At 42.7% G+C, this 27,035-nt stretch overlaps 1 protein-coding gene across 12 annotated transcripts in view; it reads left to right on the forward strand.

The window, feature by feature from the left end:
- The window catches only part of aopep (aminopeptidase O (putative)), a 70,007-nt gene that overhangs the window by 41,616 nt on the left and 1,356 nt on the right, over positions 1-27,035 (forward strand). For 6 of the 12 annotated variants that reach the window (XR_011240888.1, XR_011240889.1, XM_020102740.2 and 3 more), the window contains 3 exons: positions 14,955-15,071; positions 20,709-20,795; positions 20,901-21,049. Coding sequence is in view for 7 of the 12 variants with exons in the window: in XM_020102740.2 (XP_019958299.2) it covers positions 14,955-15,071; positions 20,709-20,795; positions 20,901-21,041 (345 nt within the window). In the remaining 5 variants the exon portion in view is untranslated. The other 6 variants (XR_011240887.1, XR_011240885.1, XR_011240886.1 and 3 more) reach the window with 6 other exon arrangements.

Here is a 27,035-nt window from a genome sequence, read left to right on the forward strand (position 1 = left end):
CCCTTTAGTTTAACAGTGGTTAACTGATGCAAGCAGCTATGAACAAATCAGATGTTTTAGAGTTTGATGTTTTCACTCAACAGGTTTCACAGCCTCCTGTCGCTGCTGTCTGTCACCTCTGTGCCAGGTGTTGTTATTCTGGCCTCATGAACTCTACTACTCTGAAGCTATAGAGGCCTCAGAGTTAGAATCATTTTAATGAGAGTAAGGACTCAGATGCCATATTCTATTTTAGGATATAACGTAAACCTACAGAGAAATTAGGCGACTTGAAGTGGTGACTGAAATCCCTTGTGTTGGGCTGAGGTGCGATGTTGATGGTGAGGGGAGGTAGTAGTGGTAACCGGAGCCCATGTGGGAGAGCAAACAGTCGGGAAGGCATGATCAAAAGCCTCTTCGGTTGGGTGGGGTTTGCAGGTGGCATATATTACTGTGCCATAGTGGGCTTTTGTGAGTGGAGGATGGGGGAAAAACAAGGAGAGCAATGTGGAAATCGTTTAAGTCTGTGTGGCACTTTGATTACTGTAAATGTAGCTGAAGTAGGTGGGAGACTGTTTATTTGTTAGACATACAGCAAGGGACAGACTGACTTTAATCATAGTCTATGTTTTGCAATCATAGACTTCAGTGGTTTAAGTCCACATGTTCAATAAATAAGAAATCTGCCCTCAAACAACCTCGTCCTCTCAGTTTGTTTAGAGTTTAACCAGTACCCATGATATAAAGCGTATCCATTTAGAAATGGTGTTTTTATAACATCTCTGTTTTTTGTTGTTTTCTCAATAAGACGTCACCACTACAAAGTACACGCAGCCATATTTGGCAATTCATTTCTGTTTTTCTACTTCCAGTGAACTGTCTCCTCCTAGTTCACGCTGCCATCTCTCCTTCCTTCTCCTCTACTTTGTCTATCTTATACTTTTTCATACTGTGTCTGTCTCCCTCTCTTTCTCTGTCTGTGCCTTTTCCCTCAGTGATTTATTGGCAATGAATCAGGGATGAGGGAGTATGCCGGAGGAGGGATGGGAACATTCAGGGAAATGGCTGTTTCCGGCCAGACTTCATCACATCAGGATGGGAAATGGTTGGAAGAGAAGCGTGCGTGCGTGCGTGCGCGTGTGCGTCTCCATCATTAGACCAACTGGGGATCAGCTGAAGGCTGCTTGGGTTGAGTCCAGCTCTGTGAGCCACAACCTTTTAATTGTAAATAAATGAAAGCTGGGGTTTTGCACACATATAGTTCATGCAATGAAATCCTTTCTATTGCTGTTATGAAATATTTACTCTGCAGTTTAACTCACCACCAAATACAATTACCAAGGTTGTCACAGGGATTTTATTTTGTGTAGCTTTATTGTATGTGTTGTTTTTATGGGTCCAATTCATTGTAGAGCTGTCCTTTCTTTGTCGAATCATTTTCAGCAAATCATGACGGAGTCTTTGCGTTCACCTGTCACACTATGTTGTTTAAAGCTCTCAAGATCTGGTAGAGAAACTTCCATGGCAGACTGCTGTCAAGAGAGGAGTAATGCTTTGGTTCTCTGAGCTCATCTCCACTCGTAGTGTGAGAAGCTGAAGGCTGAGGTGTTGTTCACTGGCACATGGATTGCCAGATAGGGCTGTGCACAAAGAGCCAAGTCTTTTATCCAGACAGAGGTCATTTTATATCCAGATAACAACAGATATCATTACTTGTTACTTATAGCTTTTCTCAGCAATATAAATTGGGGCCATGTCTTTGCATAAGTTGCTATGGCAGCCGTTATCTCCTTCCACCTTTGTGATTCCACCATTTGGTTTGTTGCAGGCAAAAGCCTCTTGTAACATCTGAGTTTGAAGTTTGTTTTGAGCACTTGATTGTACTTTTGTACCTCTCATCCCTCTCTGTACTGTTTGACACAATTCTCACTTAGGTGGTTAAAGAGGCTTGTGGTGTGCAGGTCTGTTAGATGCACTGTTTTGTAACATAAATTGCAAAATCTGTTTTTCTGGTCCATGTCTGAATTGTTCATGCTAAAACAATGAGCTCCTTGTTTGGTCTTGTCTTAGTCAGCGCCCTTCTTCTCTTCAGTAACCTCGTTCTATGCCACGTTCACACTCCTCCTTGTTTGTTTGTCTTTCCTTCATCTACATTTCCCGCCTGCATCAGTGCTGTTTCCAATTCGCAGATCTAGCTTCCAACCTTGTGCTGAGTGTTTGCGTAGCTCTGAAAGTAGGACAGCAGATTATTTGGACTCTTTTGGGGTCGAGGAGTTCAGAAGAGGAGGAGCTGTATGAAGGTGTGATCAGGCCGTAATGAGAAGCCGAAAACGAAATAATGGATGGATGCAGAGATGGAAACATTAACAGATAGTTGGATGTAGTTTTCTCTCCTGGGTGTGAACAAGTGCACCTGAGCTTTTTTAAAAATTGTGAAGAGGTTGACAGCAGTGCAGAGCCCACACACTTCTTTATTATGTGGCATGGCACTGATCTACGATACGGACACAGAGATAGCTACAGAAGAACCGATCACTGCATTCCTGAGTACACGAGAAAGAGGATTCCTCAAGGCTCAAGCTCTTATATGAGACCAATCAGAGGGAAAAAGGGAGATAGAGGGTGAATCAGGGACATCTAAAGAAACAGCTGAGCTGGAGCACAAAGAAAAGAAAAACAGATCAATGAAAGTATCGTACTGGCTTTGTCATTTTCTGCAGCATCTGTTGTGAAAAGTGCTGAACGGGAGGAAAGACAGAATCAAGGGATCAGTGTGGCAAACAACTGCTTGTTTGATTCACCCTTCTCTCACACTGGCTTTGCATCAATACGCTGTCGATCCAGCGTTACCTGCCAATAAAACTGTTCATTGCACTCGAGTGGGTATTTGAATCACTGTTTGGTTTCCTTTTTTGTTTTGTCACAAAACTTGTGTAATAATCCATAAATCCAACAATCCCACTTACACACAAGAGAACATATTCTCAGCTGTGTCAATATGCATTTTTTTGCTGTTAAATAGTACTGTGTCCTGCAATAAAATGTGTAAATGTCTGAAAAAAAACCGTTTACACATTTCTCACGTTGTCCTGTGAAAGCTATTTTAAAATCATTACAAAATCAGCTAGTTTCGTACTCAATTTCTTGACGCTTGTACATCCGTAGTTACCGACTGCCGAGCTGATGTAGACAGAAAACTGTTTTCCCTTTTTATATGTAATAAAAAACTCGAGGGAAAGGACGCTTCAGAAGAAAAATTAAATCTATCCGCAAGTGGGAAGATTTATGTGCAGGGACGGGAAGAAAGGAGAGAGAGGAGACGGCTCCATTTGCGCCGCGTTAATGAGGGAGAGCAAGACAAAAAGAAAGTGAGAGGGAGTGAGTGCCAGCGTGTATTTGTCTCATTTATCACTCAGCAGCAGTTCTGTTTTCGGGGTCATTTGAAGCTCACAGCCTGTCTCGTCTCGTCCGGGACTCCCTGTTGTCTGCGTGTGTCTCTGTGCATGTGTGTGTGTTTGTGAATAGGAGGTATACAGTAAAAAATTAAGGGGGGTGCAAAGAGATCACCAGTCAAGTTTGACGATGCTGACAAGCTATTTAATAGCAGCCGTATAGGTGCTCTGAAATACCACTTAGGCCTTCATGACTCTCTGAGGCAACGCTCACATGCACGCTCACATGCACGCTCACATGAAAGCTCACATGCACACACACAGATGCACATGCAAAGTGAGGCAATGAGTTGCAGTGGGGATTTCTGAGGGTAGACTGAGGGGTAGTTACACAGAGACTCACTGCAACAGGGTTTTCACTGAAGTGGTCAAAAAGAACTTGCATACGCAAACACACACAGAAACGCACACACACACACATTTTGAATCCCAGAAGCATTTGAGTGTCATTAAAGTGCAGCTGTGTTTGTCTTTCCAGCACACATGGAAAATGCATCAGGGAGAGAGCGAGCGCGAGAACACCGCCTGCTGAATATGGCCGCTGCACGATGTACAAAAACAAGCTCTGCGCTTTGTCACCCACACAGCTACGCATTGTTCATTTTAGGGTCTATTCAAACACTAATTCAGACAGTAAGTATAATGTGGTTCTATAAAAACACAGTGTAGCGAGGAGGTCACAGTGTTAAACCCAGCGAGACCTCGGCGTGATATTTAGTGTGGAGTCATGTTCAATATTGGGCCGGGCTGTAAAAACCGAGCTTGGCTTTTTAGTGGTGGGAAATGAATCAATGCCCCTCACATAAAACCTGATTTAGGCATCACGTCATAGCTTTCATAGGTGCAGTACGTAATGTTATGTTTTGTGTGTATGTGCGTGTACGAAATGCAGAGCTGAGTGCTAAAACATCTGTCTTTCCCGGTAATGACCGGGGAGCTAACATCGCCCTCAGACGGCCCTAACGCAATTAGCCCTGTCAAAAACACCCACATACAGACACGTTTCCACACAAAGTCATGTCAGCTGTACGATCCGTAGACGCTAAGCATAATAGAAATTGCTGCACATGAAACCACTAGAAAGTGTCTGACGCTGTGACTGGCAGGGGGGCTTGTCTTCACTTTCCTCTCGCTGAGAATTTATACCATGCTACTTTTTTGGTTCCAGAAACATTTCTTTTCCTAGTAGTGAGGATAGACTTGAAAGCAACATTGCTCCTAAACTGTTTTATATCCAGTATTCTCTGAAACCATAGTTTACAAGACATAAATCTTATTTTCAAAATTATTTTTTGTATTTTTATTATCTTAATTGAGAGGTGCAAGTGTGGGAGAGAGAATTGGGGAAGACCCGCACCAAAGGACTCTGAACCTGCGGACTGAAGCCTCCATGCGTAACAATTATTGTTATTTTAGACTGCTGATAATTTTCTTGATTTTAAATGTCAAAAAGCCCTGTTTTACATGGATACACAGAAATCTGAGTTTTTTTAAATCTGCACTATGAAAAGCTTTAAAATCTCAGTTTTACTTTCTCAAAAAGCTTTTTGCGTCGTGACGAGAGGCTCAAACGTAGTGGAAAAAGTTTGTTATGCCAAATGGCCACATTAGTGTAGAAAGAGAATAAGATAAAATCAAATTTTTTATAAGCTTGTTAGTAAAGGTATTTGTAAAAAGACTCAAATTCAAGTCCTAGTAAAGATGACGATGTTGTATTGCAGGAGGAAAAGCTGCATCTTTCACGCTGCCAAGGACAGACAACACAGAACACCTTAATCTTTCCAAAGGTCTGGTGTAATTTCGTATCGAGACAGTCAGACAGACGCATGTAAAAACCATTCACTTGTTGCCAACAGCCGTACTGAAGGCGACAGCTTCAGCTCCAAACCCCCCAGTCTGGGAAATAATGTGCTGCCAAGCTGGAAGTGGTCTTATCATGGAGGAGGAAGAAAAACACAAGGGATTGTCTTCCTGTGGTTTTAAAGGAAAGTAAACAACAGGTTTTGAATTTCCTTCCATTTTTTTTCTGTGTGTCTCTGTGATGCTCTTTCTATCAGCGGTATCATCTGTCACATATCTGTGCATGTGTGTGTCTGTCTGTGCATGACTCCATAGTTTAGTGTGGGTGTATCTGTGTGTAGGCATATGTATGTGTGTTTGTGTGTGTCGGTGTGCAACAGATATTTAAGCTGAGTCCACCCCACATACCTCTGTGGGCCCACACTGCTTTAACCCAGGAGTTCACACAGGAGACCACACACACACACTGAAGGCACAGGCATACAAAGAGCAACAAGGATGGGTCTAACTGAGCTCAGACGCCTGCAGAAAGACAAATTCAGTCTTTAACTCAGGACCACAGGAGAATTCATAGTCTCCTCCTGACTATGACCTTTCATTTTGTCAGCCTCCTCTTCCTCTGCCACTCCCTCGTCCCTGTTTCCCCTCTTCTTCTCTCTCTGCCCTGTATCTCTTTTTCTCTGTGTATCTTTCATCAGTAGTAGATGTTATCGTTGCACAGTCGAGGTCCTCACCGGTCCATGTTTGTATTTTACCCCTATCATTGTTGTCATCATGCTAAGCCTGGCTTGAATGGACAAATCTTAGCTTTGTGTTGGTGTGTTGTTTTTTTTCTTCTCCAGTGTGTGCACGCTGACATTTAGAAGCTTAACCATTACAAAATGGCATGGCAACAAAATTGCGAACATTCAATCGCAGTAGCTGAGAAAAGTTTTTTTAACCCTTCACTGTGTGCACCTTTGTGTCTCTGTGCCCTTTTCACCCATGCAATTCTAATCAAGAGCAGAAGACGCCAGCGATAATATTTATCCACAACCCTGTAAAGGAAACTGCTGTGTGGATGGTAGCCGCTGTTGTTTTTTTATCCTCCTCAGGGATAATATTTAACCAGCAGCCCTGGGCCACGTTCTTACCCTCCCAGGATTAGTCCTGAACAAATGACATGAGGAAATTAAACCTGGGTGCGCTGCTATTTTCAGCCTTAGTCACATTTCAGACTTCCGCACTTTATGTGTTCAGGGAAGGAGCAGCTGAGGATCTGTGAGATAACCATATGTGTGAATTCCAATATGGTGATAATTTTGGATAAGACATCAGCATTTCCCTCAGAATTTTGTTCTTGGCAGGATTTAGACAAATCGCAGGACTCTGAAACTGTCCCGTGGAAAATAGAAAAACTATAACACCAATAAGAAGAATGCATAATTTGAGTAATTCTGTCAAGATGTTACTTTAATTTAAGTCAACTCATCGAAGGGGATGAACGTGTACATTAAAAGAAAGTTAGTCTCAACTTGCCAAATATGTGAAAAAATAATAATTTGTAAAAAACTTGAGTTTGAATGTTTAAAACATTGTGTAACCCCATTAGAGCTGGGGTAGGTGACATATATCTGGCGTTATTCAGCAGTAATTCTATGATAACTTTCCAGAATAATGTAAATCAAGTGATAGTGAAAGAAAACTAGACTTCTACATAAAATCCTGCAGGAAAGGTCGCTGTTTCAGCATCGGCAACAAATGTCAAATCAACCTAAAAAAAAAGGAAGACTTGAATTATCTAAGATTCTAAAAGAGATTCAGACGATATAATGTGCAAACATCTGCCCGCACTCGTCTGGTGGGAGAAGCTCGGGACAGAGAGCCTCAATCCCAAATTGTTAGTATTGAACAATCATCATCGGGTAGATGATGTTTCTGTCAGCGCAATTTTAGCCTGCAGATTTAAAACTGGAAAGATTTATGGCAAGGGCATGATTAGTTTTTTAATATTCATAAATAATTCACATATTTATGATCTATTTAAGCCTTTGGATAAACTCATAATACTTGTTTGTATGATTAAAAACGTTTTGACATGGTTCACAATTTGTATACAGTGAGATACATTTAGAATATCACCAGACATAACCATTGCGAGAACTTTTAGAAAAGCTCTTATATCAGTTTGTCCTTAGTTACACAAGAAGTCTGTACATCTCTGTCCTCCACCATCCCTTCTTCCTCGTCTTTCTTTGTCTGTGCTGGCGTCCAGCTGTTTGGACGTGTCACTGGAGTACAAATGCTGCAGATTTTTCTCCCTCACTCACAAACAGCTGTCCTTTTGTTCCAGTAGTGTTTCAAAGGCGACTGTCTTCTGAACGGCATCCGGGTGCTGCAAGGGCAAAACAGTTGTGCAGCAGCAGCCACTGCTGAGAAATCGGTCCAGCCCACGCTTGTGACTCCCCCTGGTTGGTTATAGCACCTGCGTGGAGCGTAGTTGGATCTAAGGGGGCTTGTTATACCCTTCCAGTGAAAGCGGCATGTCAAGACGCTGCAGGTTAGTGTGAGGAGGAGGAGGAGGCCAATGTCTGTCTCTGCCTCCCCAGGATAAAAAGAGACGAGGGCTATCCTACAGGGAAATGCTGCTCTTCAAAATTGGGAAGAAAAAGGTGAGAAGATTGAGAGAGAGAGAGAAAAGGTCCTACAGAAATTTGCTGCGCTTGAGGAGTTGACTGTGTCTCCATCGGGAATGAAACAATAGATGGTGGGAGGGGAAGGAATGGTACGAGGGAGGCGAGGGAAGCATCCACTAGAGACGGTTAGATTTGTGGCTTGCGTCAAAGCATGAAGTGCCAGAGATTAATTAAACTTACCCTGTTTTGGAGGTGTGTGAATGAGTGTGAGTCAGAGCGGTAATGAGTAGGAGAGGACACACGTTAATTGCTTCTATGATCAATGCCAAATTGCGGGAACATAGATTTTTACCTAACAAACACACCACCTTCTGTGGCTGCACAAAGAAGAAAGTGGAGAAAATGAAAGAAAAGCTGTCTGATGAGCTGCGGAGCACACACCTCATGCCGACTGAAAGTACATGTACTTGCCCACTCTTGTTTAAGTGTTACTTTGTACGTATGTGTGTGTTTTTCCTCACTGCAGGGTCAACTGTGGGTGCTTTTTCAGATTAACCCCTGGTTTGCAACCCCGTGATGACCCCTCGCTGCTGAGGCTGTGAACCTGAAGGGTGAGAATGAAAACGAGGGAGTTAAACATAGGCTATTCATGCAGAAGAACACTTAAAGCTTTCATGTAGAGCGCATACCGTCGTTGGTCTTTGCATACGAGCTGAAAAATGTATCCAGCACACTTGAGTAACGCCGAATAAATGAGGCACATAGACTTGTTTGTTTGCCAAAGGGGCACATTTGATTGGCAGTGTGTTGTACGTGCTGTGAATATTTCTCTCCCATTATGTCCGTTCTGATTCCATATAACAATCCTGACACTTTACCTGTCGTCAGCACACGTGTTTGCGTCAGATTTTTCATTGATGAGACAACCGATCCCGACAGTCAGCGTAATTTCAAGGTCAAAACTTCAAACCCTTCCTTTCTTTTTTTCTTTTGGTCCTGGTGCGTTTGACTCTTTGAAAAGCTTGCTGTATGTTTTGATTCAAGATGGTGATGATGATTGGGCTCACAGCTGATTGCAGCAGCCAGCTCCACACACACACAAATGTAAACACATCACAACACACACCCTCATCCTGCTCTCGCTTTCTGTAGATAGACGCCGTGGATGTTGATTACAGCCGCTTTCAGGGAGGAGAACGAAAAATGGCTGCTGTTAATAAGGAGATAGTCATCGCTGAGGTCATCTGTCTGTGACCGACACTATCTGTGAGATCTTCACCGCGCTGCAGCAGCAGCAGGTGTGACATCATTTTGGGAGATGATAGCACAGGAGACGGCTCCATTTCACAAGTTGAAAGGGTAACAAGTGACTCATAGATAACCTTTCTCTCTCTCTCTCTCTCTCTCTCTCTCTGTGTGTGTGTGTGTGTGTGTGTGTGTGTGTGTGTGTGTGTGTGTGTGTGTGTGTGTGTGTGTGTGTGTGTGTGGTCTCCAGACCATTACACGAAATTGGTTTACAAAACCTATGATGTCAGCAGGCAGTTTTGTAATGTCTTTTAAGGCCACGTGAAACCACAAGATTGCAGTATCATGTCCCCACAGTATATGAATTTGTTTTTCAGTAGCTACTTGTCATATTTATGTGTTTTAATATTTATTCGGCTCCTCTCATTATTACCTAACTCTCCCACACATTGGCAAACAGATGCTTCATACTGTGTTACTGTATAAAAGGGGCCTCCTGCTATAAAGTGAACATTGTTAAGATTGAAAGAAGTCATCTGTTGCCTTCTGGGGATGGTAGTAACACTCAGATGTATTTGTTGCACTTCATTCATTGGAGTCATCCTTAATATTTATATCCACCAAGGAGGTTATGTGTTCACCTCTGCCTGTTTGGTTGTAAGTTAGATGGGTTTTTTTTTCGATGGCCCATTTTTCCACTGGTCAAAAAACTACCAACATCTGGCTTTTGTCTGCAATGGGAGTGGATACAATCGGCCTCCCAGGTCAAATGACTCCGCAGAAGACACAGGTTTTAATCTGGTCGGCAGTGATGGAAACATGACACAGGAGCAGTGATTATGGGAGAGAGGGCCCCTGATGCATTTGTGACGTTGAACATGACCTGGAAAAAAAGAAAGGCAAACTCCTCTACTCATGATAGGAAAGGAGACAATCGCCTTTTCTTTTTCAGGTTTACCTGTGTTTAAATAAAATTGCATATGCTAGCAATTTATTTAAGAGATATGAGCAAGATTGTGCATAAACTACTGTGGACGGATGGAAGGAAGAACCTGATCCAGGAATTTTTGACATGGAAAGATTTCACATATTTACTGATGTCCCTGGGAATAGTTCACGGATGATCAGCCATGTTTAGGGGAATGATTTCTATAGGTGTGTGCAATTTCAGCTTGACTGAATTTAAGGGGGCTCTTGGTCCTGCTCACCGTTTTATTTGTGCCCACCTCCCCTGTTTTTTTTTGCTGAGCTTTTTAATTCTGTGCAGCTGTATGGAGCAGTTACAGGCTAATTAAAAGTGTACATATTTGCGATGCTATTTATGCTGTCATGGCTGTCAAGAGGATTCTAACAGCTGCCTGGCGCACTGTTTCTCCCAGAGACGTGAGCCTGCTGGTGCCGTTTGTGGGGATGGATGTTTGGGCCCTTAAATCAAGTGTAAAATAAAGATGGACAAAGAGAGATAAAGGGGGCGAGGAGGGCTTTTAATTGGAGGAGCCAGACGCACAGTTTGGACCAGTGAAAGGACGAGTGGAAGAGAAAAAAAAGGAGTTGGTATGGCGACTGGGAGCAGACGGCCATGCAGACAGAGGCAGAGGGAGAGAGAAAGGGAGGGATTTGAGGGGAAGAATGAGTGAAACCTTAGTACCTGAGGCGGCGTGGGCTGAGGCCTTTAGCTGCTGGTGCCAGAATGTGTTTTTACGAGCCTGCGGTCAGACAGAAATAAAAAGCAGCCGAGCAGTTGAATGGCATCACACGCACACGCACACACACACACGGTTCAATGGCCTCTCAGAAATCACAGTTTGGTTTTATAATGTCACACTTATTCGATGTCTCCAGCCCCCATAATGCAGTGTGACTGAACAAGCGGTGGACTCTCCCCAGTGGATACAGAGGCAGGGAGTGAGAGAGGAGGTAAGGGATGAAAAGCATTAGGAACACCTCTGTGTTCTATTTGTTGGCACCAAGGGAAAGAGGTTCTCTCAGGTTTTTGGAGGCAAAATACAGTTTTTATGGTCAGTCTGTCCAATAGTCGACTTTTCACACAATCCCTTTGGTGCCTTTAATTTCTTTTTATTATCTCTCTTAACTTGTCCACATTTCCCTTTTTTATTTCTTATTATTATTAACAACTTATTATGAACTTACAAGCCATCAGTGGGAAGAGATAAATACATAATGCTCTAATAACTTGACAAATGAAATAAAATAGGAGTAAAACCAAGACTGGTGGTTATTGCTTGCAAACCAGAAGCAGGAGAAGGCAGCGATGATTCAGTTAGCAGGGGTTATCTGAGGTGCCTCTTGCGGAGATGTGACGGTAAATGGCGATTGACCACTTAGGACGGATGAAAACAGGAGGAGGTCTTGACCTTGTATGTCACAGAGGATGCAAGGAAGGCGAACAAAATGAAAATATTCAGAGTCAGTCTTTTCGGTGCATAATGGCTCCTGAGGAAGAACACAGGCATGCTTGCTTATGTACTGTACAGAATGTAGAGAGTGCCGTTCAGTGCCGTTGCTATGGAAATACTGAACAAGTGATGGATTGTTGGAAGGGGAAATAAAAAAAAAATATATATATATATATATGTCATACTTTCCACATGAGAAGGAGATGCTGCACAAAAATAATGATTGTATTTGATAATGTAACTGTTAACATTTATTTTATTGCAGCCTGAATTAAGCATGAAATGATGCAGTGAGAGAGTCTTTGTATTCTCATTATGAACAACAGCTTTAAAGCTTTCATCCTGTGCTGTACAAACATACCATACTCACATACACCCACACATACAGTACATGTATGTGCTCGAACACACACACTGTATACTTTGTCATTTATAGTTTGTGGTGGTAATCATATCCTGTTTTTCTTTTCCTATAATCGTTACTCCTTGAGCTGTCAGTCACCATGCTGAGCAGTCTATATTTGTGAATGTACACACATGTGTATGTGCATGTGTGTCATTGTTCTGCCGAGGTTTAGAGGTCAGTGTGTGAAGGGGACATTTCAGCAGCATATTTCCCAGAGGTCTTTGCAAAGCTCAACTCAATATAGACTTCATGTGACCAACACAGCAGTTTGCATGTGAGCAGAGTGTCTATGTTGGTTTGTACATTCTTTTATATATATATGTGTGTGTGTGTATATCAGTCAGAGAGAGACTGCTCTGTCTTGTTCATCATTAGCATTCCTCAGCTTTGATGGACAGTACAGGAATGAAATGCTTCTTTCATGTCACAGAATTCTGCTGTGTGTGTGTGTGTGAGTGTGAGTGTGAGAGAAGATCTTTTCTCATGAATCGTTGAGATGAGGGGAATATGTTTCCACCTTCAGTGGTAAAATGCTTTCAGCACTGTACTATTAAGGGCTATTGTTAGTTACCCATGACCTGGTCATGGCACTGGACTGGGTGTGTGTGTGTTTGTGTGTCTACGTTGTTTGTAAGTGTTCATGTGTCAAGTGTTCTTCAGACATAAGGAGTACTCAGCCATGGAGTTCACCTTTTCTGCTATAATTGCCCTCTCCCTGATCTCACCCCCTGTCTCCCCCTCATCTCTTCCTCCCCCACCACACACCCACACTGACATGGAGCCTTCTAGCAGTTGACAATGACTTCAGTAATATAACACAGATAATAATAGGTTCTAGGCAATGATCAATGAATATTCAGCCTCTACTTTAAGTCACAATTCTTCAGATGTAACTGTTATGGTCAAATGTTTTTCAGTGTATATATTCATATTTATTATATCTCATCATTTATATTTGACAGGTGCTTTTGTTCGAATTGATGTAGAAATAAGATACAATATAAACCACAACACTAACATTAATAGGTTTTATAGCCATAATATGATCAATAACACGACTCAAGTTCCAGGTTCATTTTGATTAACAATCATTTGTTTTTATGTTAATATTTTATGGTTTCAGCTCCTCAAACAACTTTTGTTTTTCATCTTCCATGTTAATAAACTGAATAGATTTGAGTTCCGGACTGTTTATCAGATAAAACAAGAAATTTCTACTGTGGGATTTTGGAAGTTAGGATCAAACAATGTAATCAGTCAAAACAATTATTCACACTAGATTTATCTATAAAGATGTTAGAGGAAGACTGAAGCCGATGTTGGATGGAGATGTGTGTGTGTGTGTGTGCGCATGTGTGTGCATGTTTTTAGAGAGAGCGAGAGACGGCGGCAGGATCATAACAATTTAAAATTATTTTTATTGTACCGTCATTGACCAGGAATTTGTTTTTGGAGACACTGGAACAGACATATTGATTTCCGCCATAAGTACATACGGGCATGACAGGACGTGTGTGTGTGTGTAAGGCAGTGTTTTATTGCTGTGGACCTCCTCTCTTTTCAAAGGGTGGGAGAGGGAGTGAGGAGGATCATGGGTGGGCCCCAAAGAGACCCTTTAGAAATGGAGACACCACTTCAGACACTCAGCCTTCACAACATGGAGGGAGGAGAGTCAATAGAGGGTGAAGGGAAAGACTGGATCCCAGATTCTCCAGAGTTAGATGATCATCAGCGTGTGTGAGTGTGTGTGTAACAGGAGTGGCCGTAGTGTTTGAATTGAGCATTTGCCAGCTAGAATCTAGGTGTTACTCCCTCAGCTCCAACAGCTACATGCTGAAATACGTCTTGGTTTTAGATCAAGTTATTTCCCAGCAGTGCTTGGGAGGTTGTTTACCACAGACAGTTTTAAGTAGGGAGGCTCTTTCTAAAATATATATTACACAAATGCAGCTGTTTACTGTAATCTCACTGGCTGTGTTTACATGAAGAGAGGAGTTTTATCTGTCTGCCTCCTTCTCTGTCATTTTGTGTTTTCCTCCCCCTTTGTGCTGTGCTTTGCTCAGTCACACACACACACACACACACACACACACACACACACACACTTTATACCTATTTTCACATTCGTCTCCGCTGAGCCTTCAGCCATTAATTGTGTCCCAGACTGGGACCAGAGAGAGAGTGCAGCTGGGAGTGCTGGGTATAACGGGTAGAGAGGCAGGCGAGGCAAGGCTGGGCACAGCATGTTCCCCCGAGTCGCTCTATCGTATCGCTGCCCACATCCATCCTCGGAAATATCACCTAAACTCACCGCAGAGTTTTCACCGTCCCTGATGATGTTAGTCATCAGAAGAAAATAGGTTGTTTCCTTGAGGTTTAAACTCAGCAAAAGATAGCATTCACTATTAACCAGCAACAGCAAAGCGTTTCCTATGTTTCAATCTCAATCGGGGGTTTCACTGCAGTCTACAAAGACTAATGGTTTCTAAAAGATGTTTTATTTTGGCAGTTTGTATCCCTGAACAGTCAGTTTGTTTCTCTACAGTACGACAATGTAAAAAAAAACAACCTCTTCATTGCTTTGTTTCACTTCTCCTCCTGTCCTTGGTCCAAATCATAATTTCCCTTCATCTGTTCTCTTTTGCCTTTTTTTGTAATATTTCCCAGTTGTACAAAATGTACTAGGTTTACCATGTTTATTTAATCACTGCTTCAGCTAGGTTTTATTACGCTTCTGTTTCCTCAATTCCCTCTGTATTAATTGCTGAATGTTTTTTCTCTTTTCATCAAATCTTTCCCAGCACAGTGAAGATAATGACATTTATGGAAAATAATGTAAATGTTTTTGTGGGTGGGTGCACAGTCTGCAATATGTGAATAATCTTGCTAGTCTGTATTATTTTGGTAGTTTAGTGGTTTAAAGGTGCTGGTGCTGGATTTGTTTTCTTTGAATAATATTTAGTAAATGCATCAATAAAGTTTATGAAGGAGCTTCTATTAGTCAGCACTATTCATATCTTATATTGGTTTGTCTCCTCAGTTCACGTCGGACCAGCTAGTGATGCTGCTGGAGCTTCTTTTGGAGGAATCGGAGCTGAGCCTGGCGACGATCCGAACTCTGCAGAGGATCTACAACCCGCACAAGCAAGACGCTGAGGTGAGTCTACACACAGACACACATCACACATGCACATTCAGTACCAACCCACACGCAAGTGAGCGTCCATGTACAGACGGACAGAAATTCAAAGGAAACACCTGTAAAATGATTGGAGAAACAGGATGACCATCCTTCACTGTGAGGATATGAGGGGGTCACTGAAAGGTTTGGAAATGATGTGGATCAAATTTTGTGGCCTCAACATTCAGCAGATCTGCAGTTCAACAATGATCTGAGGTTTTTGAAAACGCTCTGCAAAAACACCAAATGAGGGAATCGTTTTGAGAAAAATTGTGTTCATCCCAGTTCCCCAACCTCCGCCAAGGCCCCACAGTCAAATTCCACGCATTCATACCAGTCCCCCGAATATGCCGGATTGTTTTTTATCAAGATCCATTAAATATTAAAGAAAGTTTTTTAAAAATCCTGGATCCGCCCCCAAATTTCCGGCATTCCTTCCTGACTCATCTCCTACCCTTCCACCCATATTTAACAAAACTGATTGAGTAGTTTTTGCATAATCCTGCTAACGGACAAAAAGCAATGAAATCACAACCTCCTTGGTGCAGGTGAATCAATATCAAGGAACATTGAAGCTGATCTTCCAGCTGTTCCTGGCCCAAAACCTTACTTGTTGTTTTTTCCTTTAATTTGTCGCCAGTCTGTATGAATCCAAACTCTCTCGATCTCCTCTCCGATAATAAAGTCTCCCTTCCCATCCAATGACGCAGCACTTAGTAATGTGTAGTAATTTTCTTGCTGTAATAGCAGCTCTCTTCTTTACGGCTGGAGCCCACAAGTATTCGCTTCATGTTTTAGCACAAAGTTCCTTAATGGTACTATTAAAAATGTTTGTGCTCTTCTGCTGTGTGTGTGTGTGTGTGTGTGTGTGTGTGTGTCTGTGTGTGTCTGTGTGTCTGTGTGTGTGTGTGTGTGTGTGTGTCTGTGGACAGATCATAAGTTCCTTACTGTACAGCTGTGGCAGAGCCTGTAAACTGTCCATGCTAACCTCCATCATTAACACTGGGGTTTTCTGGAAGAGAAACATTTGATACATATTCAGTGTTTTACAAGTTCGTATTAGTTATATGAGCTGTTTTGTTGGGGCACTGATGTATATAATGGGGCTCAGATGTTCTACAGTGTGGAGCCAACTCACACTGAATCCAGATTAAAGATGCATTTAATGACCATTTCTATTATTTACATTCCTAACAAGCCTCTTGTTCAAGTTCCCACAATATAAAAACCTCTTCATCTAAATCTCTGTTTCAAAAGCATCCCATGAATATACCAACTGGAATCTGAAAGCATCAGTTGTTTCAGAGACTTAACTTGGATTTCTGTAGGTTCTTGTATAACTTGTTTTTCATGATTGACCTCATGGTCACAAGCCGAGGTCACTCTGCATTTGCCCCCCTGAGTCCAGCTTTAGGTTTAAGGCCACTTTAGTCGACTTCCTGGCAGATGAAAGCAGATTCGCCGCCGCAATTTCCAGGAAACAACTTTCAGTGTTTTCTAAAAATACACAGGGCCATTATGCACATAGTCATGCATGGAAAAAACACACACTTACACAAACACTCACACACAGCTGCACACACCTGTCTAAAGGCAATGGTCCAGTCCTAATGTCAGTAATCTCATTCAGAAGAGGTTAATCACCTACATCTCTTCTTATAAATGTGGCCATTTATTCTCCTCTCTTTCTGTCTGTCCCTCTTTTTCTTGCCTTTTCTTTCCTGTCTCCACTTCTCGCTCAGCTTTTCTTTGCCTGAGACAACATCCTCTTCAGGAGATTGATGATTGATCTGTTTAAAATTCCTGGATAAATACAGGACTGAGTGCTATACAGCCTCTGGAGCCCCTTCACTGTTTGCCTGGGAGAGAATGAGAGCTTTTCAGAGTGGATGAATATTGAATTATGGGAATGACGGCGATGGTTTCTGAAAGGCGGTTTGTAATGCGTCGAATAAGAATCCATTGTGATCTGACTGATAGATCACCTGATAATAGAACTTTTATATAGATCCTGCTAGTGATCAGTGACTCATCTAATGAGGATTTGATACCACGTTAACATGGCAAGAGTTTTGATATTTTGTAATCATAATGAATTCATTTTGTGACTTATGTTGTTATAACTTAACTTTTTGATCGCCTTGTACATTTTTTTATACCGTATAATAGCACAGCACACTGACCTCCCATTAGTTCTATCCAAAGCTGAATGAAGTTTGATAAAGGACCTCGTCTTCGGGTTGTTGTTGCTGTGACAACTGGCGTGCAAGCTTAAGTTTCCCGTATGTGATCTGCATGGTCACGTACACAATAGTGAAAGGAAAAATGTGTCTGACCACCAGTGTGCGTGCAGCAGGGCTGCTTTGTGAGTGGTGTGAGTGACCATGAATACGTGTATGAGTGCGTCGGTGTGAGCCGGAGCATGTGTTTGCATGTATGAGAAAAGTGTGCGTGACTGCCTTTCATATGAGCCTCATGTGATGCAAGATGCTGTGTGACCCCCACATGTGTATGTGCGTGTGTGTGTGTGTGTGTGTGTGTGTGTGTGTGTGTGTGTGTGTGTGTGTGTGATTGGTTTCATGAGTGCATATCTGGTTTGTGGGAGTGTGTCGAAGGCCATCTGTTGGTCAAGCACACTGGGCATATTGTGTGTGTGGTGCACAGGTTACGTTTCCTCCTCCAGCGACTAGAGACTTCATGAGACCACATCAAGAAGCATCTGGTTCAACCGGCCGCAACATGTGGAGCGGAGGAGAGGAGAAGACAAGAACGAGGGGAATAAGTTATTCAGAAAGAAGTGCCTGAGAAAGAAACACTACAAAAAAAGTCACGTTTATTTATACAGTCTTTAATCAAAACGTCTCTAAGGGCTTCACAGGCTCATAGAAGACTGGAAACAAAAACAGCTCCTCAAGTGAGCAAAAACACTCCTTCCAAAAAACCTCTAATGGGAAAAACTTAAAAACCTTGTGAGGGATTACAGAGGACGAAATCCCTTCCAGGCTTAATAGGTGCTATTGGGCAAATGACTAGATAGGAAAATAATAATGGCTCCAAATAGATAGTTGTGGAACGCATATGCAAAAGAAGGTTCAATTCTAAAAAGAAATAGTTTGACATCGTCAATGGCTTTTTTGCTGATAAAGGGAATAAAGCTCTGTGCTGGAGAGCAATATGTTCACAAATCAGGACTACTATCACAATGCATTCTGTGATCTTCACTCCATGGGTGCTTATGCGTGTCTGTCCTGTGTCTGATTGCGAGATGACTTGTCACGCGAGCAAGCTCAAAGTTCATTAGCATGACTTGTAGCATTTGAGTGTGTGTGTGTGTTGGTGGAAGTGTGGGGTGAAGCAGGGGTGCGGGTGCAGTAATAAGTGAAGGAATGTCACTGTGTAATTGCAGGTGCTGTCAGACAGAGGGGCCTCAGCCAGAGGAAAGCAAGAAAAAAAAAAAAGGGGGGGGAGGAGAGAGAGAGGTGCACCAGGCAGCTGCTCTGCCCCAGGGCTCTCCCCAGGAATGTAGCCCAGCACAGGCAACAGCTGCTGGGGCTTCGCAGGCCAAAAGGGCAGGGATGGCACTAGAGGGCCCACACACACACACACACACACACACACACACACACACACACACACACACACACACACACACACACACTCTGTACGTACTCGTGCACTCTCCCACATTGATGATTGAATAAACACACACATATCTGTGTTCCCGTGTGGGCAGAAGGTAGAAGATACACTTGATTTACACTTTTTGTCTTTTGTCGGGTCTGCTGTGGGATTTTTGCAACTTTTCAGAGCAAAGAGACGCCGAGCATGATGGCAGAAGAGCGATTTTTAAAGTTGGATGAAAAGAGGAAGTAGAAATCCCTTCTGAGACCAATTAAGCTCATGTTTATTTAGTAGTTTTCAGAGTTAATGTGAGAATTTAAGTGTGTCTGTTGTGAGTGGAGCATCGCTCGGTTTGCCTTCATCCTGCTGCATAGACAGGTGGAGGGCAGCGCAGCACTTCGAGCACAAAAAGATGAAAGTAAAGAAAAAAAGAAGAAAACTCCTAATAAGAGTGTTCACACATTGACACAGCACTCAGGTAGAGCATTTGGCTCCTCTGCAGAAAGCTTAAAATGAATCTCTCTACAAGCGCTGTCGAAAAGCCCAAAGCTTGAGCTGCTGAAATAGAATCAATCACTGAAAATCCCACGCTTGGTCACTGTACTCTCCAAAGGACTAGTTTATTATCCTGAGTGTGGAGGATATAGTTATGGAGGAGATTGAAACACCCACAAAAAACCCATTCGAGGGAAACTGTCAGGCTTTAAAGAAGTGACGGTGCTTTAAAAGATTTTTCATCAGGGCTTTTTTTTTTCTCCATCGTCCTTCTGTCTCTTTTATCATCAGTGTGTCGGCGCCCCTAAACTACAGCCGTGCACACGCCTGCGCACGTGCACTGATGGGCACGAGCATGCTCGCAGCAGATGATGATGATGGGTGGTGGCTGAGGCAGGGACAGAGCCAGTCTCTGCTCTCTCCTGTAACTGCTGCAACAGAGCTCCTATTGATCCTCTGGGAGAAAGGCCAGGCATTGGCTTTCACACACACACACACACACACACACACACACACACACACACGCGCACAAATATACACGTATGCACACGTACAGAAAAAACACACACACAGTCGTAGATTTAAATAGAACTTCTACACATGAACTCTGGATTGAGATGGCTCCGTTTCTAAAGCAAAGTTCACGTCAGCTAATCCTCTGATTCTGGATCAGCCTCGTCATTGTCAGCGGATCCTGCAGCTTTGTCAGATGAGCTGTTTGTCTTTTGTTCTCGGCTTTGAGGGAGATCTGTTCACATTCATGTAAAAGGTTTTCCAACATGGCGTTTATTGAAGAATTCAATCTTCGCCATCAGCACCATCCTGCATGTTAATTATTCACAAGAGTATATTGAATTTGGTAAAGGTTTCATTACAACGACACACTGTGGGGTTTGTCATCAGTTTTCAAACCTAACTCATTAAAGCCTCCTTTGAAACTGTCTTATTTTAATATTGCTGCCTCTTTATTTCCTACAACAGCAAATGAGACAATAACAGCAAGAAAATTGTCTTTTTCTATAAACTATGGTCAACGTCGGAGGTCAGAGTAACGATTGACGTCAGTCATGGATGAGATGGATGAAATCAGAATGAGAAGTACAATATATACCTCATCGCTATGCATCCTGCAAACAGCTGTGTGTGATGTTGTGGTTTAATAAGCCAACGTTAAGCCCTATACATTGTGTGACTTTGTATTGTCTCAGGTGGGATGTTGTTTTGTCCACAGTAGGGGGGGAGCGTGGATTTTTTGTAACGGTATAAATGTATTTCATCCTTAATGGTTATGTTAAATAATTTTTAATATTGTAATTGTTTATACTGACGAATGGATTCATATTCTATGTGTCTTTTGTATGTTGAGTATTTGTCTGGATCGAGGAAAAGTTCCTTGTAGGAGCTTAAGTATATTTTTATGGTAATAATATTCTGCATCTTAATTAGGAGTCTCTCGATTTAAACTTAATATGAATATTTTAATGTTTTTGCCTCCAGGTCCGACATCGCTGGTGTGAACTGGTGGTCAAACATGGAAACACTCCGGCTTACGGAGACGTGGAACACTTCCTGGTTCATGACCAAGTAAATACACACAACTGTTGAACTCAATGACACAATGAACAACTTTAAAATGCTGATTCATTGTATGACATAGTAAGAAAAAGAAACATCGCCTGTGTGTTTCAGGCCATGGGTGTGTATCTGTACGGGGAGCTGATGGTTCACGAGGACCCCGAGCAGCAGGCTCTGGCTCGTCGCTGCCTCTCATTGGTCCAGGAAGAGATGGACCAATCGGCACGTAGAGTGGTGGAGGAGATGATCTTATGACGTTGGAGGTGAAGTCTCATCTTCAGCTTTTTATTCGCTGGGTGTCAACCGTGCTGTCTCATTCTGTTTTCTGTCCGTTAGCGGAGCTCTTATTTCTAAATGCAAACCGAAGACATGTCGGCATTGTTTGCAGTTTTATCATAAAATGTATTATGAATGACTGTAAATTTAAAAAACACAAATTCAACCTAATACATAGAACTTGAATTAAGAAAATAACCTTTTTTATGTAAAATGTAAAATCTTTTCTGCATTGATTATTCTGTAAGAGTTTTAATAACTGTGTGTGTGTGTGTGTGTGTGTGTGTGTGTGTAAGGCTCATATCGATGTATATCAGCCAACAGATAAATTGGTCGGGCTCCACATATTTCATCAGTATCCTAATAGTTTGTCTCTCGATGAGCTGAATCAGAAATATAGCGTGAAACCAGATGCTTTTTAATTGGCTGGTGCTTTATACTTGAACCATCTGTGGTGATAAGAATCAGTAACATCACTGTTATAAAGCTTGGATGGGCTTCAGATGTGTTACGATAATCTGCATCATGTAATCGTTTAAAATCCTCTGGTTATTATTGTTTTCCTTCTTCTGTCTTTAAGTATTTCTACATTTTATCTTACATCTGACCTTTTAATTTGAAATGGCTTCTGTGAAAAGAAAACTTTGTGTTGGACTGATCCTGATTCCATCTGCCCCAGAGGACAGTCCACACTTGAGTCACTTGGCTACCTATGCTGCACATTCCTTCCTGAGCCCACTGAATGTGTGTGTGTGTGTGTGTGTGTGTGTGTGTGTGTGTGTGTGTGTGTGTGTGTGTGTGTGTGTGTGTGTGTGTGTGTGTTTGTAGACTCAGAATGGGGCCTTTTCCGTGGTTTCACAGCAGCGCCGTCAGGATGTGTTTGTCAGAGAAGGAATTCGGGAATGTGTTCCTCAAACAAACGAGGGAGGGAAGAGAGAGAAAGAGAGAGAGAGAACGGGTCAGCAAGCATTTTCTGAGGGGCTCGAGACGGACTCTGCTCGATGTGGGGTGATTTTTATCCTCTTGACCTTGAAATTCCTCGCGTGTGTGTGTGTTAGTGTGTGTGTGTGTGTCTATGCAGAACCACAACTGTCAACCAGTGGGCTTTTTCTGACGACTGAACGGTGAGGGGTTTATTGCTCTCACACGAAATGAAAGGAAGAGAGAAATTTATGGTTTGGAGAGACAGACGGACAGAAAAGGGAGGAAGAGGGAGCGGAAGGGAGGACCTGAGTGGAGACAGGTTTCTTTGAAGCCGCTGATCTTTTTATAACAGTCCTGGAACCACTGACACCAACCTGTGAATAATGAGAGCAGGTGATTACATGGCTCTTGTCTCAACATTTCAAGTAGAGTAACCCCGGCTATTCTTCAAGGCTGTAAAATATAGTGTTAAATACAATACACTGTGGATATATTACTGAAAGTACATGCATTTTTTGGGGGAAATATCTATTAGAGTTTTTTTAGAAAAGAAAAATCCTTTTTTTCTGCAGATTAAAAAAGTTTAGTTTTCTGATCTACTAATTGATTTAATCAGACTTGAGTGGAACGTCTATGTGGTGGTACCCTGCCTTCTTCAAAAACTAGGGGAAATTGCTGCGTTACCATCCAGCACGTCCCCCAGTCCAGTGAGCGTGAGGTCAAATAAGCCGCTGCGACCTTGGTCAACACAGGCTACATCGAGATCCTCGTCCACATCAACCTGAGCGACTTACAGCTTCTAAATCCTTTTTTAGGCCGAGACCGAGCCACCACATGACAGTGTTTTATCTTCAGACACACACACATACACACACAGCATTATGCATTTTCACAGGATGTTAAAAGCTTTCTAGACAAGTGCTCAGCATCTGGCTCAGTCCTGATAAATCTCTCTCTCACACACACACACACACTTTCGTAGCGCCTATCTGTCTGTGCCTGCAGATCTCTTGTCATCATCCTTCACCCCCTCGCTACACCTCCCTGTGGAGCCGCACCACGAGTACAGGAGGAATGAAATGGGGCAGCAAAGCCCGAAAAACAAAAGAAACAAAACATTTAGAGATGAATGTCCTAACTTTTACTTTCACCTCCCATCGGACCGAAGCAAACAAGCCTCTGTAAACATCAATGGATCATGGTGGTCAGCTGAGCTCGGGTCCAAATCTCTGTCCAATTAAAATGATGGATGAACAGATCTCCTTGCTGCTGTTGCATATTACACTGTGGGGAGATGGATTTACGTTTTAGTGTCCCCCCCCATCCCACTCCCACACACACACACACACACACACACACACACACACACACACACACAGACAGACAGACACAGTACAGTGGGATCAAGCTGAGGCGGTATGAGAGGGTTTAATTGAAAACAACGTGTCTCTCAAGGCACACTCCCTCCTCTGTGTTTTTAGACCTAAAAGCACAACCCTTTAAAAAGAGAAGGGTGGTCTCTCCCTCTCACCCCCCCCCTCCTTTCTTTCTGTCTTTCTTTTTCCCCTCCCTGTTCACTCTCTCGTTCTTTTCTTCCCCTGGTACATGCCTTTGGAATCCCTCTTGATCCGCTTAATGAGGGGCATATCGCTGGGTTAGTCAAGCGTGGCGAATGGGAGCGGAGTAGAGGGGTAACCAAGGAAATAGTGTGCGAGGAGAGGGAGCGAGGAGGATCTACAGGTCCGCTCCTCCATGACTTGGCTCTGATGGCAGACACGAGGGAGGGAAAGAGAGGGAGAAAGAACAAAAGAAAGAAAGTTGTAGGTTTTTCCATTTGTGAGTGGTGGCAGGTTTTGACGGTGGACTGGACCTGGACTTGAGGACGTAGCGGGGGGGGGGGGGGAGTGGGAGGAGATCTTGTTCTTTCATGTCTGAGCTGTGAGGGTTCCTGGCGTGCTGATTTGTGACTTATGATAAAATCACATTGCCAGGGATTACCACACAGCCCTGACCCAGCCGGCTGCTATGGTAACCAGTGCCCCCACTACACACACACACACACACACACACACTCTCATTCCCCCCAAAACTTAAAAAGGACATGATTATCTAAGATTGTGATTGTGTTTGAGGAGCTGATGATTTTGAAGTGAGGAGAAGGAAAAAAGGATGATGAGGGAGCCAGAGGGCCTTGATGTGGGTGTTGTGTAGGAGTGTGTGTGTGTACGTGTGTGTACGTGTCAGTCAGACAGACAGACAGGCAGTGTTTGTATCCTCTCTTCAGCCAGGCACAGAGCTTAGCTGATTGGTGAACAGTGATTGATTTCCTCTTTGTTCACAGTGGCTAAGTTCTGCACCTGAGGAGAGCATGACCCAGACAAGCAGACAAGAGAAGACAATGAACGTGTGTGAAAGAAAAGAGAAAAAGTTCTGTGTGTGTATGTGTTTGTGCGCGTGTGTGTAGCCGAGTGCGTGTGTGTCGTATTTTTCCCACTTTAATTATCTAATGTGTGCTCATACATTTCAGTCACAGAGCTCCTTCCCCTTTGTCCTCCGTTTTTTCTCGCTCCTTCCTTGATTGTTCCGCATCCTCTTTCACCTTTCCCTTCATTCTCTTATCTCGTCCCCCCCCCCCCCCCCCTTCCTTTCTACTCATCCCACATTTTCCTTCAACTCTTGCTCAAATGTAAAAACCTTCCACCCAAACCCCCTCTCGCCCAGACGTATCAAACACTGCAGCCTCCGCGCATATTCAAAAAACGGCGGGCAACGTTACTAATGAGCGCCGCGCTGCACTTTGTGTCCGTTCTTCTATCTGCTTCTTTCATCTTCCCTCTTTGCTCTTGTACTTGCACCTCTCGGCTTCTGTCTCGTTTTAGTTAAGTAGCGTAACAGATAATTTTGCAGATGACGCTCTGTGGTTCTATAGTGAAGGTGAGAGCCAAGAACCTCAGGAGAGAGACTGTACTTCCAGTGCTAATGAGGCCTGGGGAGACTCAACACTGCTGACAGATATTTCAATCAATCAGGGACCAGTGGCTTTTAATGCCTTTTTCAAAAGTCTTACCCAATCGCTGTTATTGGTTTTATCTGGTTAGGGTTAGTTGGTTGTTAGACTCTGTTTGTATGTTCACAACGACTCATCAGTTCAGTTTACGAACGATGAAGGAAAAACGTCCTGGTAGCCAGTTTGCCAGTCAGCTGTTTTTCCTTTCACTGATTGTTTCGGTCACTCGTAATGGATCAGCATTGTTCACAGCTGTTTACTGTGTAATGGAATGAAACACATGACCTCCTCGTTGAACACGATTTGCACAATTCCAACACCAACAAAATCTATTCAGTTCATCCCTGAGTTCAGATGAATATCATGTTCACAAAAAGATGGAAGAACACGACTGTTGTTGATGAAAATATATTGAAATTACTCTTTGGTTTTACGAGGGATTATGTGGGGAACAATTTCTCCAATACCTCCTGGTCTTCCCACTTGTATCTTCACTGGTGTAATCTCACTGTGATGACAAGAGTCTGAGTCTCAAAAAAGATTTGTATTAATTAATGAATTGTTGTTTTAACCTAATCCGGTGTCTTGTTGTTTGCTGTCTTTCTGCTAAGTTAAACAAACCATATTCACATTCTGACTGTGGTCGCATCAATGTTCTCTTCTAACTCACAGTAAATAAGCCAATTTCCCAAAACATCTATATAAAAAAAAATGATTCCATTAACTGAATAGTCGAGCTCAGATACAGCAGAGTTGAAAAAAACAAGAGGACAGGATGATCAGGACATCAGTTCTCAAAATCCTCCTTCCAGCATTTAAGTTTTTAAACTGTAAATCAGTTTGCCGTGAAAAGTAGTGCCTGTACGTCCCCGGCTGATATGTATTGATTTCTGATCTAATCTCAGCTCCAGGACGGAGATATGTTGACATAAAGCAGACGGATTCTCACAGTGACGCGCTGTGAATCAAAACAAGACGGAGGCGCCAATGATGGAAATCTTTTCAATGATTTCAGAGCTTCCATCGCTTGGGTCTGTCGGTGTCGTTTTTTGGGACAATTTAAGTGTTTTGAATATAGATTTACTGTGTGATAAATTCTTTTACTGTGTCGTCTCAGATAAGAGAAAGAAGAAGCTGCGACCCCAGAAAAGCAAGAATTTTGACCACATGCTTTGTTTCCAGTGTTAGAGTTTAATGAGGGAGAGTTCTCCAATCAGTCGATAAGCTTAATTAATGAAAACAATGCAAACTAAGGAAAAGGTCTTTAGCAATATGTGCATGTTTAATCTCAGTGTGTAAACCTCAACAATAAATCATGTACGACTCAAGTTTCAAATATTTAACCCACAGCCACTTAACAGAGCGGGCGTCCACTTTCATCCCATCTGATTGTAATGCAAAGCTATACAACCCTGCTCCCAAATCAAAACAGTGACAGATGGCTGTTAATGTATTTTAAAACTGGCCAGTCTTTTTTTGGCGATCAGCACCCGAGCCCCGAGGAGGTATTATAACGCTCTATATTCACAACGACAAAATGGCGACTAAACGGGGACAGATGTGTAAATTAGAAATGAGGGCCATGTGGAGCCTGCCATTTTTAGACCTATATTTAGGGCCTGTTAAAAGAGTAATGACCATCAAAGGCCTGTAAAAGAGAGGAATAGCGATCAGGGCCTGTATCTGAAAGGTGATTTATTACACTCTAATGGGGGAGGGGGATGGTGCTCGGCACATCAAAGCACGAGGCAACATTGTAGAGAGACACCAAAAATAAACGTATTGGGATCCCTCCATCCCTCCCTCCATCCCTCCCTCTATCCTTCTCTACATGCAGCCAAACTCTGACCATGTGAAGCTGTTGCATGAGACTCTTGTATATGCAGCTTTCTCAACGTTAACTCGTGCAACATGTGGGTATGGTGTCATAAAAAGGTGCTGGAATGTGATGCAGTTGGATTTATATCGAGATTTTTATGATTGGATTCTTAAAATAGTCGTAAACCCTTATTTTTTATTCCAACAATGTAAGAATCATTTTG

This window comes from Paralichthys olivaceus, chromosome 4, assembly GCF_024713975.1.
Source record: "Paralichthys olivaceus isolate ysfri-2021 chromosome 4, ASM2471397v2, whole genome shotgun sequence".
Lineage (NCBI taxonomy): Eukaryota > Metazoa > Chordata > Actinopteri > Pleuronectiformes > Paralichthyidae > Paralichthys > Paralichthys olivaceus.